Source organism: Diabrotica undecimpunctata, chromosome 10 (genome assembly GCF_040954645.1).
Source record: "Diabrotica undecimpunctata isolate CICGRU chromosome 10, icDiaUnde3, whole genome shotgun sequence".
NCBI classification, from domain to species: domain Eukaryota; kingdom Metazoa; phylum Arthropoda; class Insecta; order Coleoptera; family Chrysomelidae; genus Diabrotica; species Diabrotica undecimpunctata.
The window spans coordinates 36509913-36527837 of record NC_092812.1 but is presented as its reverse complement, the minus strand read 5'-3'; the positions used below and the strand labels follow the sequence as shown (position 1 = coordinate 36527837).

Genomic DNA, 17925 nt, shown 5'->3' with positions numbered 1-17925 from the left:
GCATTAGGACTCTAACAGAATTTAACTAAGTAGTAACATTCATATTTCATTTTATCCTTGCCATACGCTATTTGTTTAAGTGTAATTTTGTAAGATGGCAAGGAAGTTAAACCTTTCTTTTTGATGAGTTTCTAATGCAAGTTGTTCCTTATCTTTTAGTTTATTGGACGTATCAAAACTTTATTGGTTTACTGGACAGTTTATTTTTATTGGACATTTCATTGGTTTATTGGATTTATTGGCTTTATATCAACCACCTTATTTGGAGTTCAACAATTGGTCAGGACATACAGCCACGTGTGACTGCAGCTCTCCAGAAGCCACAAATTCTAATTGGAGGACCCAACAGCTAGAACACACAAGCAGCCCATCGAAGCAATAAGTAACACTTATTAACTGTTAAGCTTTGGCAGGGTTAATTATTGTTTTTTTATTCATTTAAATAAATAGGTTTGGTTAAAATTTGTCTTATTTGCTATCAACTGAGAACTCAGGTTCAATCCCTAGTTTAAGACAAGACGAACTCACCCTTGAGATACTGAGCTAGGCAAGGTATAGACGATCAGCTCCCATGGTCGATTGAGGTATTATTTTCACAATAGTAGTTCAATTCTCTTTGGTAGTCTTATCGTTACAAAGCTTATTATGGAAGGGAAGATAGAAGGAAAACGGGGCATCGGAAGAAAGAAATACTCATGGCTTAAAAACATAAGGGATTGGACAAACCTCGATGTCCATGCACTCTTTAGAGCCACACAAGACCGAGAGGAGTATGCCAGAATTGCCGCCAACATCCACTGATACGTGTGCGACTACTGATACACAAAATTAAACGCCGTCTACTGAAATATTAAGCAAGGTTCTGAAACTAATTTTTTGTGGCATGTCTAATAACCTAATAACTAATAATTTTGGTAATACATTTAGGTTATACATAGTTAAATATAGGATTTTCATTACAACCAATAATTGTGGCTTCATTCATAAATATTATTTATTTATATTAGCTGTTTTTATAATCCTAGAATTTGTTATATTATTTTAATTTAACGAATTATATAAACATTGTAACATTTAGTGTTTTTTTACTGTAAAATATTTCGATAATTTTTATCACTAAACGCCAAAATATTTACAAATTTTTGTCCGTGAGTCTATTCCATTGGTATTTTTGTGGTGTTACGAAATTTTATTTGTATGATACTGACTTATACCAAATATGGTATTTATTTGTTATAAGTATTTGTGGTAATTTGTGCGATATTTTTAAGGCTATATGTAGGTCCCCCATCTCAAAAAGCGGTACTTACCAATTTTTATAAACAATTTTTTATATAATTTTTTATAAATAAATTTTCAAAAATGGAGCAAGACAAGGAGATGCGGACGATATAACCATAGTAGCAACAAAGAAAAGGGCATTAAAGAAAACCTCCCAAGAAATATACAACGAAGCCAAACTAAGAGGACTGGAAATAAATGAAAATAAGACAAAAATATAGTAATAATGTATCTGCAATAGCCTTTGACTTTATGCAGAATCTTCCGCTACACAATTTGACTACAAATAAAGTTTTCTACAGCAGACAACTTTGGCACTATGTGTTTGGTGTACATATCGGAGGCAATAATGTCCATATGTATAAATATCATGAAGGAATGGCTAAACGTCATCAAAACAATGTAACTTCCATGAGATTTCATTATCTAAAAGATCATATACTCAGTAAAATGGATAAAATATGGTTTTTCTCTAATGGTTATATGGAATATATGGATGGTTGTATGGATGTTGGTATTGATGGTTGTATGGAATACCTGCAGAATTCCCTGAGACCCAATCCCTCTAAAACCCAAGTCTGCGCTTTCCACCTTCGTGCAAAGAAAACCAAGCGAAAACTCCAAATTGCGTGGAATGGTAATACAGTAATACATTAGGACACACAAACCAACCGAACGTATGGTCCTATAAAATATGTGTATGGATTTTTCTCCTATTTATATCTGCTGTATATTACCTTTTTGCTGCATTTTATGGGACATAGATCTACATTATGAAGTTCAAGTTGTTCTTTCACAGTGCACAATCAATTTGAGACAACCTGTGATCGGGATAGACTAATTCATGCTTTATTTTTGTATAGCTTGAAACTATTTGTATGAATTTTTTCTAACGTATGGTCCTAAAGTTTTGGGAAAAATTTCACCTGGTCTGATTGAGAAGCAAAATGCATTTAACAAAGAAGGCCATGGAATTGAAATGTCATGAGTTATTGACATTTAATAAACAAAGCAGAATATTTTGGTTTGTGCCCTGCAAAATGTCTTATAAAATTGATATTCGTCGAGGTGTTTATAATATGGTTGGGCGAATGTCGAAACGAGATATTGTTAATATTTATCGAGATCAAAACATAAGCAAATCGACAATTTATCGCACAATCAGAGAATGTGAAGAAGGGATACCATGTGTTAACTTGCGTAAAAGTGGCCCACCGCGGATTTTGAACCATATAAGAGAGGCAAGACTGATTGAAGCAGCTAAGAACAAAATTGGGGTCTCACAGCGAAAACTGGCCAGAAGATTTCATGTTGGAAAGACTACAGTATACAGGACCCTATCGAGTAACAATATTGTCTACCGGAAAAGAAGGAAAGCTCCAAAATAAACAGAGGATCAATTAGAGAGAATTCCGAGATGTTGCCGCGCGTTAAGGCGAGTGCATTTCGTCAACAAGTTGATCGTGATGGACGATGAAAAATATTTTACTTTTTCCAACTCTGAGATGAAGGGTAACGCAGACAATACCCCAACCTACCTCAGGCTCGTCCAATTGAAGAGTTCTGGGCAATATTAAGTCGGAAAGTCTATAGTAACGGATGGGAAGCACAAAATCAGGAACAGTTAAGACGCCGCATATACAGATTGAACGAATTTAAAACGGAACATACGAAATCAATGTATTTCGGCTCAACTGCGCTCTAGGTGGTTGGCCAACAAAAGGTTGTCAAATAATTATATTATAAAAATCCAATACTTCAGCGGGCTGCTGGATTCTGAATTCTTTCAAGAACAAGTCAAAACTCCACCCAAATAGGTTGCCTAGAATCACTGAAAAAACTAGACTACACAAGCAGTTATTATGCTGTCAAACCACTTATCGCTTCCTTATAGTCCAAGAGATAGAGCCGAAATTTTGAACTGATCAGTAATATGACATTTCTCTATTGGAATATATTCATTGTAACTGGGTTAAGACTTTGCCTTACAGGCGGACGCCCCTCGTGGTACAGGGGGTGGCTATACAGGGATGAAGTTTTCATTTTTTTCGGAAAAATTAACGATCGATAATATGGCTGAAAATTTGCCCAGAGGTATATTTAAGAAAAAAATGTGATTTGTAAAGTAATTATGACTTTAGTTTGAAAAAAAAACATTATCATAATATCATTTTAAAACTACAAAATATTCTATAAAAGATTCAGACGATGACGTAGAGTTTTATCAAATGTTTTAGAAAAGTTTTTCTAATTTTTTTTTCTTATCGGAAAAATCGTTTGAAAATTTTTGGAAAAAAATCATGGTACAACTGACAGAAAATCGAAAGGATTCTACAACTTAGATTTTACCTCAAAAAATTACGAAAATTTTCATTTACGGAAATTTTTTTGGAAAATTTTGAGGAAAACTCTTCTTGACGCTTTTCAGAATAGTAACAGAAGTGAGCATACAAATTTTCAAATCAATCGGTATAAAAATATCATAATAAAATCAGTTTGAAAATTGTTACCGAGACTTAAAATGCGCAGGCAAGTGGTACATTTGATCCCGTTTTATGGCTCCCTGTAACAACCCAGCTGTCCGCTCTTTTCGATTTAGAGTTTTTAGGGGCTAAATAATGAGCCATGAAAATGGCGGACATATTACTTATCGTTAATTTTTCCCCAAAAAATTGCAATTTCACCCCTGTCCGCCACCCCTTATGTATCCACTCTCGCGTCCGCCCTTTGGGATTTCGTCTAGTTATACCAAGATCTTACTCTGGGCAAATTTTCAGCCATATTATCGATCGTTAATTTTTCCGAAAAAAATGACAACTTCATTCCTGTATAGCCACCCCCTGTACCACGAGGGGCGTCCGCCTGTAAGGCAAAGTCTTAACCCAGTTACAATGAATATATTCCAATAGAGGTCTTATGTCAAATGTCTTATTACTGATCAGTTCAAAATTTTGGCTCTATCTCTCCGACTATTAGGCAAGCTCCTCTTTCCTTTAAAGGAGACAGATAGTTGAACGATATTTTATACAAAGTCTATCACCGGGTATGGATTTATTTTTGTCCAAGTTTTATATTGGTCCACTATTTCAAATGCAATTCAAACAGACATATATTAAATTGTATGTTCCGTTTTAAATTCGTTCAATCTGTATACAAAAATTAGAGAAATTGACGCCGAGGTCGTCCAAAGGATGATGCAAGGTGTCAGGGGAATTATTAGGCAAATCGAAAAAAATGGTCCCTTGTCTGTCATTTGAATTTTAATTTATAATAAGGATAGTTAAGTTAAATTGTTGAATAATTTAATAAAAATATAAAATTATTGTGGTCAGAGTTATATGCTTTTGAAATTTTTCCCAAAACTTTAGGACCATACGTTATATATCTTGGAGTAACTCTGGACCGGTCCCTCACCTACAGACAACATTGCATAAAAACGAGAGGGAAAGTAACAATAGGAACAGCATACTCAGAAAGGTAACGGGAAGTAAATGGGGTGCACGTCCTGGCGTTTTAAGAACAACGGCACAGGCACTGTGTTTCTCAACTGCTGAATATGCGTGCCCGTTTGGGGCAGATCTGCCCACACCAAACAAGTTGATACTGCGCTAAATGAGACATGCAGGATAGTAACGAGGTGCATGAAACCAACGCCACTCTCAAATTTATATAAAGCAGCGGGTTTTGCAGAACCCTCAACACGCAGAGGCATTGCAGAGCACATTATTTCTACGAGGATATTATATATGTTCATTTTCCAATATATTTTGCCAAGTTTCTACTGATTTTTGTTTAAAATATCAATAAAAATATGTAATCAACTTTTTGATATCCACATTCCTCCCAATGAATATCTTAATAAAAGTAACATTTGAAAAAATTGAAGCTGGGCAGTTTTTCTTGATTTGCCAAAATTTTAATTGGAGTGCCCTCCAGAAAAGACGACTCTACTCTATTGATTTTTACTTTCACATTGCCTATTTATTGGTGTCCTTGTTCATCTTCTTCTCTGATTAAACGTAGGTTGTTTATTTCTCTGTTTTGTGTTCTTCCTTGTCCATTGTTGTTGTTATATTGGTTTGGTAATATTGGTAAGTTTTTGTGTGTCATATTTCAGTCAATTTCAAAATAATTACACTGAAGAACATTGGAAAAATTTGAAAAGTGTTATACTTGTGTATGAAGATAACCAATCATGTATCAGGATGCATTCTACATTGAAATCAAAAACATATTGATGCCAGACATAATTTTATTAGAGGCTGTTAGAAAAAGGAACTCGTTGCTTTAAAGTATGTACCATTTGATCAGCTACAAGCTGACATTTTTACAAAGTCGTTGTGAAAAGCTAAATTCACCTGTTTTATGAAAATTTTAAATTTAGTTGAGTTGTAATAGTTTTGTAGTTAAGCTAATACAGAATTGCAGTAGGTGTTAGTAGTACAATTCTATATTGAATATTTTTAGTGTTAAGTGTTGACACTAGCTGTGCATGACAATTAATTAATACTATGATTTCCCAGTATAAAGGATTCCTAAAACCAAAGAAGACTTATTGAGAGAAGCTTAAAGAAGATATACATATGACACAGAGAAGAACAAACATTCTAGCAATTTATAATCCCAAAGATAGACATCTATCAAGGTATCGAGTGAATGGTCTGTACAGAGCTACAAAATCGCCTTGTGACGAAAAAGGAATAAATCACATGTTGCTTTATACAAACACACAAAATCAAGGTTATTCAATTTTATCAATGAAGCTCACATTTTTTAACCAAAATTATGCTCCTGGTTGATATATAAAATTATATACGTACGATTCTGACTCTTTTTCGTCAATTACGGACCACAATTTTGACGTTTCGAACAAATTATTACGACAACAAGCAATTAAAGAAGTCGTAGGTACTTACTATAATTATATCTAAGTTTTCGGTGAGATGATCTGGTAGTGTTCTTTTGGACACCTCCTCCTCTGGCATACCATTGAAACGATCATGTTTTTTTCGTTCTTTTATAGGCCGTGGTATTCCTCCGTTCATGTCTTGGGTAAATTCGGGCCTGTGAAAATAAGATTTGTTTGAGAAACAAAAAAAATTCGTACACCCAAACATAAATACTTAAAAATCAAAATAAAGATAAGTATCAATCTAAAACATAAACAATTATGTAGACAAAATAACTGAAGTAATCAAGCAATACAAACGAAAGTAATTGAGACTACCTCTTAAAATTTTTAACTGATTTAAAAAAGCTTTTGTTATGTAACCAAAAAATACCACATCACATTTCTGCTAGACATACAAAATGGTAACATCTAACACAATTATGTCACATTATCTGTTGTCTAATTTTGTAAAATATCATAGTTGGAAAGCGATCCATGAGTGAAATGTTATCAGCCTTATCAGGATGATAAAGCGTATGACCTTATCAATGTTAAATGATGTTTCACTTCTAGCTCAGTTATTATATTGACATGCCGATTAAAAGGTTAAAAACAGGAAAACAATCCTTTAGATATACCTAGGTATTATTTATTTAATACAAAGAAAGAGTTACCAAGGAATATCGCAATACAAATATTTATTTTGGTCGATTAGATGCAATCGCACAACATATGCTGCGAGATTAAACTTATCTGCAGTCCCCAACAATTGATTCCCTACTTTATAAAAAAAATAATACACTGTGTGTTACTAGAATACGTAAATAAATTAATTGGAAAATCCTTGATGTAAAATAACAATCTGATATAAACTAATGATTTAGAAATTATTTTTATCCCTTAAATTTGTACCACCTAATAGATTTCTATTGTACTTTTTTATATTGCCTTAATAATTATTTCATTATAAACACCTACTAAGATGTTTATTTACACAAACACGAGTTTGTTTTGTCACAGAGAAATAGAAAAATTTCTATAAGCACATACATTGATTACATTGTATAACAGTACTAAAAATAGATTTCCTATGAAAAAGCATTTAAGACATAATGTAAAAATAGACTGTAGTAAAACACCTTTTTGCAGAATTAGGCTTTTATTCGCATAAAACTTGACATTAGAATGACAAAACAATTATTTGAATTCTGACAACTGTCATAACATTAATAACACTCAATTATACTAAATTTACCCGACCCTATTTTTGAACAAAATATGGTTTATTTTTAATTTTAATTCTAATTAGAAATGTGAATTTTCCAATATAGGATCATGATTATCATCAGGTATTGATTCGGTTTTTAAATAGGTAAATTTTCTGTCTCATCTGGTATTGCTTCACTAGTGGAATTCTAGTGTCTTATTTGGACTTTCATTTTAATCTTCCTCGTTATCGTGATTCAATAATTTTTGGTCACCTCTAGGAGCTAAATACTTCATTGCAACTGTTCTTTTCTTTCAATTTGGATACTGTATTAAGGCGTAATCTGAGTTGATTTCTAAAAGATCAACCTCTTCAACTAAAGGATCAAACTTAATTCTTCGTACAAATTTTCTTAGTAATACTTTGTCTGAATCTTTAAGCCATGAAAGAATAGAAAAGAAACGGATCAAAAGTAAACCTAAACAGAACCCGGATTATGACACTCTAAAACACCCTGTAGTTCGTCAGAACGTAAGAGATGTAATGAGAGAAAAACTAGAAACCGCTAAACAAGAACAAAAATGGAGTTATATCAAAGACGTCATGCTAAATGCGGAAAAGAACATCTGGGAAAGAAAACAAGAGTAAAAAATAAAGAATGGATGTGTAGCTTACGCTTGAAGTGTCCTGTATTTGCTGAATTAAATGAAACTGCACTATAAATGCTTTGTATTTATTGCATTAAAATAGCACGATGATTTTGTGTGTCTTCGGTTCTGCAGGTGAACTCTGACTCTCTAGGTTGACGTGCGTAGCATCTATGCTCACCGAATTTAAACTCAAGTAGGGGAGATTGGCGCATACAGGATGACTGATGACATTCTACAGATGATGGACCAAAGGAGATTGATGAAAAACAGGGACGCGAAGGAATACCAAGAAATCAACCAAACAATCAAAAAAGAAATACGAAGAGCCAAGGAGACGTGGATGCAAGAAAAATATAAACTAACCGAAGAGTTCCAAGTGAAACACGATCATATAAATAGCCACCCAAAAATTTAGAAGTCACTGGTCAATACAAGAGGAGAAACACAGACCTTCTCATAAACAAAGACGGGAACCTGGCGACGACAGTTAAGGAGAAGTTGGTGACCTAGAAAATGTACATCGAAGAACTTTTCTGGGACTACCGAGGTAACCTTCCAGAAATAAATTGCATGACAGGGTCGTCAATACTAGAAAGCGAGTTGAAAGCAGCTTTAAAACAGTCTAACAATGGTAAGGCCACAGGTCTCAACAACTCATTAAGGTGATGAATGAAGTGAGCACGAAGGAGTTAACTGAACTGTTTAACGCCATATACGATTCAGGTAATTTCCCAGAGGAATGGCTATTGTCAACATTTGTAACACTACCAAAAAAACGATCTGCGAAAACGTGCGAAGATTTCCGAACTATCAGCCTTATAAGTCATGCACTTAAGATTTTTCTTAAAATCATACAATTTACGAGAAATGCGAAGAAAATGTCGGTGAAATGCAATTTGGATTCCGAAATTCCATGGGTACACGTGAAGCACTTTTCACTTACAAGTCCTATTTCAGAGATGCTGCGATGTCAGTTATGATGTCTATATTTGTTTTATTGACTACGAAAAGGCATTTGACCGTTGTCAGCACCAAAAGATGGTCGCCGCCCTACAAAGAGTAGAATTGGATGTGAAGGACATTCAGATCATCATGAATTTATACTGGAACCAGCGTGCTCAAGCCAAGGTTGAAGACCAGCTGACCGACCAAGTGAAGATCATTCAAGGAGGGTAAGGCAAGGTTGTGTGCTCTCGCAGACTCTTTTTATTATAGGAAATTTTTACTGAAGCCCTCACAAACCTAGAGATTGGAATCCGAGTGAACGGTGAATACATCAATAATATCCGCTACGCCGATGACACTGTGTTACTAGCAACCAGCCTAAATGATCTACAAGCCTTACTAGACCGAGTGAGAACTGTGAGCTTAACATACGGACTAGACCTTAATATTAAGAAAACTAAATTCATGGTTGTCAGCCGTGCAAATTTAGATCCCGGGGCACCAATGGCAGGTAACGAAGAGATCCAGAAGAGATTAGATCCAGAATTGAAATGGCACGGTCTACATTTATCAAGTTGAGATCCTTGCTGTGCTGCAGTGATCTCAGTTTGGTAACCAAGATGCGGATAGGGAGGTGCTACATTCTTCCAGTGTTACAATATGGAGTTGAAGCCTGGACACTAACACAAGCCTCTGAAAAGCGGATTGAAGCCTTGGAGATGTGGATCTACAGGAGGATACTAAAAATATCGTTTTTAGTCGGAACGAAGAAAAATATCAAATTCTTCAACTCGTTATGCAGGGTAAAGTATTTGGCAGGAGAGGACCGGGACGCCGTCGTATCTCGTGGTTAAAAACCCTCCGACAATAGTTTGGGATGATCTTCGCGGAGTTGTTTCGCAGAGGAGTCAACAAAACCATGATAGCCTTGATGATCGCCAACATCCAGACCGGATAAGGCACTGAAGAAGAAGAAGAAAAAGAGAAGAAGGAATAGAAGTTCCGCTAGTTGATCTTCGTTGATAAGTAAACAAACGTTCATGGGGTGTACAATTGGTTGCTGTACACAGTTAACTTCGTATAAAGTGCAGAACATCTGGTAGAACTGAAGTTTGACTTAGGGAAAGGGGAGATTAGGGACACAGTTATAGAATTTAAAGCGATAAATGGACGAATGTCATATATAAAAATAGAAAACAAACAAGCCAATATGACAATCATAAACATATATGCACCCACAGAAAATGCACCAGAAAATGATACAATTGAATTATATGAACAACTGGAAGGTTACCCAGAAATGGTTATATGAAAGGTTACCCAGAAATGATATAGTACTAATGGTTGGTGACTTTAATTTCAATGCAAAATTAGGCAAAGAAAACCAGTATAAGGAAGTAGCAGGGAAAGAAACCATTCATGACGAGACAAAGAATAACGGAAGAAGATTATGCCAGCTAGAGCAATAACAAACAGTTACATTATAAGCACAAACTTCATGCACAGAAGAGCATAAAGTAACATGGTTGATACCTGGCACAACAGATGGCAATCAGATAGATCACATACTAATATCCAAAAAATGGAAAGCAATAATGCACGATGTCAGATCATATAGAGGAGCAAACGCGGACACAGACCATTTTCTAGTAATAGGAGAAATCAAAATGAAGACAATTAAAACAGAGTTAAAAATACAGGAACTAAGAGAACAATATGAGGCAACCCTAAAGGAAAATCTAACACAAGCAAATAACACAGAGGACATATGGAACAATATAAAAGAATCCATTTTGAATTCAGCTGAAGAGGCGCTAGGACAGAGGGAAATAAAAAGAAGGAGTGGTTTGATGCAGAATGCGAAATCAAAATCAAACAGAAAAACCAAGCAAGACAAGAGATAAATGGATATCAACTAAAGAAGAACATCATCGAAACGAATACAAAGAAAAAAGAAAGCAGCGGATAATTGTTGCAAGAACAAACAAAAACTGTGGATAGAAGAGCTGTTAAATGACCTAGAAAAGAATAGTAAAGACAACGCCAAACTATTTGGATACCTAAAAGCTCAACAAAGAAAAGGCAGAACAGTAGTTAAAATTGACAATAGATCATGGGAAACACACTTCACAGAACTATATAGATACAAAGAAAGCCCGGAAGAGGAAGTAGGCGCAATGGAAGACATTAGAGATAATGAAATAGGGACACTAACATAAGATGAATGTTTAGTCATCATTCAAAAAATGAAACAGAAAAGAACACCCGGCCCAGATGAAATTCCCAATGAGCTGATTAAAAACGGGGGGGAAAAGTTATTAACAAGCATCTATAACCTAATAGTTAGAATATGGGAAGCAGAAGAAATGCCAGAGGATTGGAAAGAAGGCAGAATTATACCAATATTTAAGAAAGGAGAAGTAACAACTGTAACAACTATAGAGCAATATCTCTACTGAGCACAACATATAAAATTCTAACAGCCCTAATCAAGCAAAAACTCACTCAATTCACAGAGAAAAAAAATTGGAGACTACCAGCAAAAATTCAGAGAAGGCAGATCCATTACAGATGCGATCCACATAGTTACACAAACAATCGAAAAATGCCACGAACAAAACATAGAACTCCACATCCTCTTCGTAGACTTCAGACAAGCCTTTGACTGTATTGGAAGAAATAAATTATTTATTGAAATGAAAAATCAAGATATACCAGCAAAATTAATCAGATTAACAAACATGACCATGGATGGAGCTCGAGCTAAAGTAACAACAGAAGAAGGTAGCACAAAATCAATTGCAATAGAAACAGGAGTGCGGCAAGGCGATTCCCTGTCAACCACATTATTCAACATAGCAATAGAAGGAACAGTCAAGGCCAGCAAAATTAAAGGAACTATAGTCCACTCCTCAACACAAATAATTGCATATGCAGATGATTTAATTTTAGCAGAGACAAGGAAATATTAAAAGAAGCGCTAACAATCCTGTTAAAAGAAGCACGGAAAAGAGGTCTAGAAATTAACGAAGGAAAAACAAAATATCTACTCTGCTCTAAGAGAAGATAACAGGACGAGAGAAATCAAAATAGAAAACTACACTTTTAAAAGAGTCCAACAATTTAAATATTTGGGAGTAATAGTGAATGCCCAAAACAAGAGAAGTGAAGAAGTAACGGAACGAATACTAGCAGGCAACAAAACATACTGGAGATATCATAGGCTCATGAAGGACAAGAACTAATCCTGAAATACAAAACTGAAAATATGCAGAGTTGCAATCAGACCAGTAGTTACGTACGCAGCTGAGACAATGTGCCTCACGGAAAAAGATGAAGAAAAATTGAGAATTTTCGAAAGGAAAATCCTCAGACGGATTATGGGCCCGATAAGAAAGGACAACGGAGAAATAAGAAGAAGAATGAACCATGAACTAAGAGATATAATGAAGGGAGAAGATATAGTTAGATTTATTAAAGCACAGAGGCTGAGATGGCTGGGGCACACAGAGAGAAGGAAAAACGATCTACTGATTAAGAAGATCACCAGATGGAAACCAGAAACTGAAACACCAAGGGGAAGACCCAGAGAGAGATGGGAGGATCAGGTCATGAGAGATATCAAAATTCTGGAAGTGAAAAACTGGAGGGAACTATGCACATATCGAAATGAGTGGAAGAAAATTGTAACGAAAGCCAAGTCACACAACAAACTTTGACAACATACAAGTGGAATGCGGAGTGATTCACCGCAATAAGCGAATCAAAGAGCTCTAATTAAGAGCGGCAAACATTCCACCAGGAATGAAAAGCCCTGATGATGATGATGATCTTTTGACTTGAGCATTTCATTCAGGGTTATAATATGGTGTTGTTCTACTTGAAGATATTATTTTATAATGTAAATAATTAATAAATTCTTGTGAAGTAAACCTAGTTCCCCTGTCGGAATAAATATATGCCGGCATTCCATATAAACAAAATAGTTGATTCAAACATTAAATTACTGTCTGACTAGATGTATCTGAGCATGGAAAAGCTCATGGAAATCTTGAATTTCGTCAATGATTGTAATCATATAGGAATTTCTAGAAGAAGTAGGTATTGGGCCTTTAAAGTCAATGTTCAATCTTTTGAACGGAGCTGTTGATTTCAGTTCAGTTCTCAAGTCCTTAAAAGCAAATAACAAGTCTGGATCTAATGGAAATCAGAAATCAGGAAAGTTTGTCAGATTCCTGAATTGTTCATGAGTTAGCAAACGAAACTTTGGGGCCATGGGTAAAAAACATGCACTAACAGAAGTTACTAAAATAAAACAATCGGTTTGATTAGCTACGTACAGAGAAATTCCTAAGGAATGACTACCGAAACTATTTGTAAAATGGAAATCACATGGAATGCACAAATATACAAATATCGAGAGACCTATTTTGCGTAATACTCGTAAATATGTACGAAGCTTATTCTTAAAAGGAATTACATCTAACATCTATAACATCATACAATTGTCTTTTGTTTACACACACATTTTCACACATTAAGTTTTTTATCTCAATAGCTTCTCGTATGATTCAAGAATGTTAGAATTCTTAGAAAACGTTTTAAATTAAAAATAGATTTTATGTTCACAAATGTTGAACAATTCTGCTCGAATAATAATAATAATTTAAAAGGTTTACACAAGTATTTTACAATGTTTTGTGCCAAAACCATCCGAAATAATAATTAAATAGTGATATTCTATTATTTAAATTATATAATTTTGGTCTAATAAAGGGCTGTTAAACATCAATCAATGATACAAAATATCAAATGCAATTTGTAAACATATTTTACCGAATTAATATTTCCAACTTTTCAGAACATATAAAACAGACAGGATTGATTATATTTATATTTTAACTAAATCGAAAAATAGAAAAGAATTTTGTATTTTTTAATACCATTTCAATAAACTGAGAATTTCAATAGAAATATTTTCAGTTGAATTGTTTTGTTAGAATATAAAATCCATAAAAAATGCACTCTGAATTTTGTATATATATTTCTCTTTGTGAGTTTCCGGATATTATGAAGTAGCTACATATGAACACTTTTTACAGGCGATATTAATAAAATGCATAATTGATCCAGGTACATTAAATACGTGTACTGAAATATTTTTACCAGGAATTTTACAAGGTCTTTACGAGAGAAAAACGGAAAAATATTGTAGTTATACAGAGTATCAAAATTGTTGGTATTACAATTTTATATTGGATATATGTACAATGGTGTACTGAGAACCAAACATATTGATGTTCGATATCATGTTATACTTTTGAATTTTGTTGAGTTATAATAGATTTGAAGTTAAGCTAATATAGAATAGCAGAAGGGTATTTGTATTACAATTCTGTATTTTAAGGATAAAGAATAAACAAATGGGCAAATCGAAGCAAACACGTAGAAAACAATGAAATGATGCCGTAAAACATACAGTAGGATTCATCAAAGAATGAAATTATACCATTCAAACTTCAATTTGGACTAAATGGAAGGAATGAAAGATGAGATACCTTAATTGGTTTTCTCCTTCAGAATAATCTAGTCCAAATGAATAGCTTTTTCTATAAGAAACCACATAAAAGATGGACCTGGGCAAGCCCAGATAATAAAACAAAAAACGAAATTGACTTCATAATTCCAAACAAAAAAGAAATCATCCAAGACGTAACGGTCCGAAATGCATTCAACACTGGTAGCGACCATAAAATGGTAAGAGCAAAAGTTAAAATAAGCACAAAACAAGAAAGACGCAAATTAGTAAATACGAAACCAATACCAATATGGACCTAACCTAGAGATATTAAAGAATATCAAAGCGACATCGAAACTTAGTACTGACACCAGGAATTTAATGAAACAAAGAAATCTTATTACAGAAAGAAATGATCCAAATGGAGAGCAAAAGAGAAAGATAAACAGAGAAGTCAAGAAAGCAATAAGAAAAGACTTAAGAAAGTACAATACACTAAAGATCGAACAAACCATAGAAAAAAATAAAGGCCTAAAAAGTCTGCGAAGAAAACTAAATAATGGAAAAAGTCAGATCATTAAATTAAAAAACAAAAAGGGCCAAAAAACAACAAATAGAGAGGAGCTTTTAACAATAGTAGAAGACTTCTATGGAGAACTTTATAAAAGCAGACGGATGAACCAAACACAGCTAAAAGATGCAATAAGCAAAACAATATTAAATCAAGGCTCATGCCAGAAATAACTCTCAGTGAAATTAGACAAGCGATGAATAAAATGAAATCCAATAAATCACCACGAGACGATGGGATTGTGATCGAGGCTGTTAAGAATGGCGGTGAACCTCTAATGAGGAAAATAAAAGATCTCTTTAATCTATGTTTGACAAAGAAATCCATACCATCTGAATGGAATAGAGCCAAAACAATTCTTCTGCACAAAAAAGGAGAAAAAACTGATCTGGAAAATTACCGACCAATCAGTCTGTTAAACCATCTTTATAAACTTTTCACGAGAGTAATCACCACAAGATTAGACAAGAAATTAGACCTATATCAAAGTAGAGAACAAGCTGGATTCAAAGCAAACTTTGGAACCAACGATCCCCTCCAAACAATAAAACAACTCATCGAAAAATCTATAGAATATAACAAGCCCTTAGTTTTAACATTCGTAGATTTCCACAAAGCATTCGACTCAGTAGAACTCGACAGTGTTATAGAAGCACTAAACGAGAGCCGCATTGATAGCCGATATTCGAGGCTAATATGTAATATATATATATATATATATATATATATATATATATATATATATATATATATACATATATAAAAGTGCGACAAGCTCGATACAATTACACGCTAACAGCAACCAAATAAAAATCCAAAGAGGTATCCGACAACGTGATACGTTGTCACCTAAACTTTTCATATCGGCTCTAGAAAAAGCGATCAAAACCCTCGAATGCGGTGACAAAGGAATAAAAGGTAATTCTAATTATTATACAAATATAAAAAACTGGGATACATAGCAGTTTTTTAAATATACCAGGATGCAGGTTCCAGTATTTGAAAAATTACTGCAAATGGTAAAACCAAAAATAAATGTAAACTATCGCTCTGATGGAATTTCTATTACATAGGAAATATAAATTAAATTATTTAAACTATTTCACTTTATAAACACGTGGAAATACTAACATAAACAAATAATTTAGTTTGATTTATTTTGTACTTTTTCGGTATCGCTATTGGCTGCAATGAAAAAGATACAGTTTTTTTTTATGTTCTGTGATCGTGACTACAATCACAGAAGGGTTGGTGTATTCTGTGCTACAACGGCCAACGGCAAAAGATAAAGTTGAACGGAACCGAACGCCAACGCCAACGATGTTTATAAATAGACATACAAGTTTCCCATTTGACCATGTTGTAACGCCAACATAAAGTTTATAAATCAGCCTTTATAGGTCTTAACCATAATCACCAAACTCGAAAATATTGGTGCTACAGGAACCTAAGAGAAGAAAAATTGCAGAAAAAAGCAGAAGACAGTGTACTGTAAAATATGTTCTGGAAAATGTTAAGGTTTGTCAAAAAACTATATGCTCAATATTCGGAGTAACATCAAGAAGAATTCAGTACCTTATTAATAAAATTAAAGAAGGCCGGATTTTAAGGATTATCGCGAAAAGCATGATAATACAAAGGAAACAAATATTGATAAAATTTGCCAGCATATCCGTTCGTTTCCTTGTCAACCAAACCATTGTAGTAGAAATGAATCATCTCGAAATTGCCTTTCACCAGATTTAAGTTTACAGAAAATACATTATAGGCTTTTCTGGAACAATATCTTAACTTAAAAGTATCAGAAAGATACTTTTAAAATCACATTTAATTAGAGATTTGGACTTCGTCGCTCAGAAACTTCTGGGTATTGTAATAAACTATGTATTACAATGTTACATTACCCCAGTCTATCTGTGAAAAAATAATCGATTCCACTTAAAATCTTATATAGGTTTTTGAAGGTTATAAAAGGTATCTAAGTGATAGCTGATGACAAATCATTGAAGACTTACAGCTGAGTTTGCTTTGTTTTTTCAATAATAAAAATTGATTGTTTGAATGAATCATTTTTTGCCTATAAAAAGTTTCTTATACATTTTAGCGAAAAATAGTTCAAATAGAAGTTGTAGATCTTAAAAAGTTCTTTAATTTGCGAGCTTCTTAATTAAAATACATAAATAATAGACCGAGACAATTGCAAAAAGCCTTTATTTTTGCACTAATTTATAAATATTAATAGCATTTTTTTTGCATAATGATATGTAATATAACTACTTGAAATTATGGCAATTAATGAATTATTGAAGTGGGCTAAATCTACGTACATAGTTTGTAGGTTATTCAATTTAGTTAATTTGTTTATCCCGCAGAGCAATTATTTAAACAACTTGCCCAAATACAATCGTAAAGAAAACCTTTAAAAAATTCGTAAGAAGCGATATTAGTAGGATATCTAAAAATATGTTCAGCGTTACATCATGGTTTGACACCCAGTGTACTGCATAGTTTGGCATATAATTTTGCAATTGCAAATAACAAACATGTTCCAGAATCTTAGGTATCTTACAAAACTGCCGGAAAAGATTAGTTAACACTTTTCATGAAAAGGAATAACAACCAGATCAGTATCGTTGATTCTGTAAAATTTCTTGGTATTTTTATAGACAGCAACCTTAAATGGTCCCTTCATATCGATTTGTTAAGTAAGAAACCAGCATCAGCATGCTATGCAATAAGATCTGTTTCGAAGGGAATCAATTTAGCATCTTCCAAAATAACAAATCCTAAGGAAGATCTTTGACCCTACGCTGGATGAAACATCAGGACAATATAGGATAAGAACTAACTACGAGCTCGAAG

At 33.8% G+C, this 17925-nt stretch overlaps 1 protein-coding gene across 4 annotated transcripts in view; it reads right to left on the bottom strand.

Moving 5' to 3' along the window:
• Tdg (Thymine DNA glycosylase) overlaps nt 1-17925 on the bottom strand; it is a 70193-nt gene that overhangs the window by 15540 nt on the left and 36728 nt on the right. For 3 of the 4 annotated variants that reach the window (XM_072546301.1, XM_072546300.1, XM_072546302.1), the window contains exon 3: nt 6198-6345. In XM_072546301.1, coding sequence (XP_072402402.1) covers nt 6198-6345 — 148 coding nt within the window. Of the gene's footprint in view, nt 1-6197; nt 6346-6508; nt 6673-17925 lie in introns of those variants that run through there. The other variant, XM_072546303.1, reaches the window with a different exon arrangement.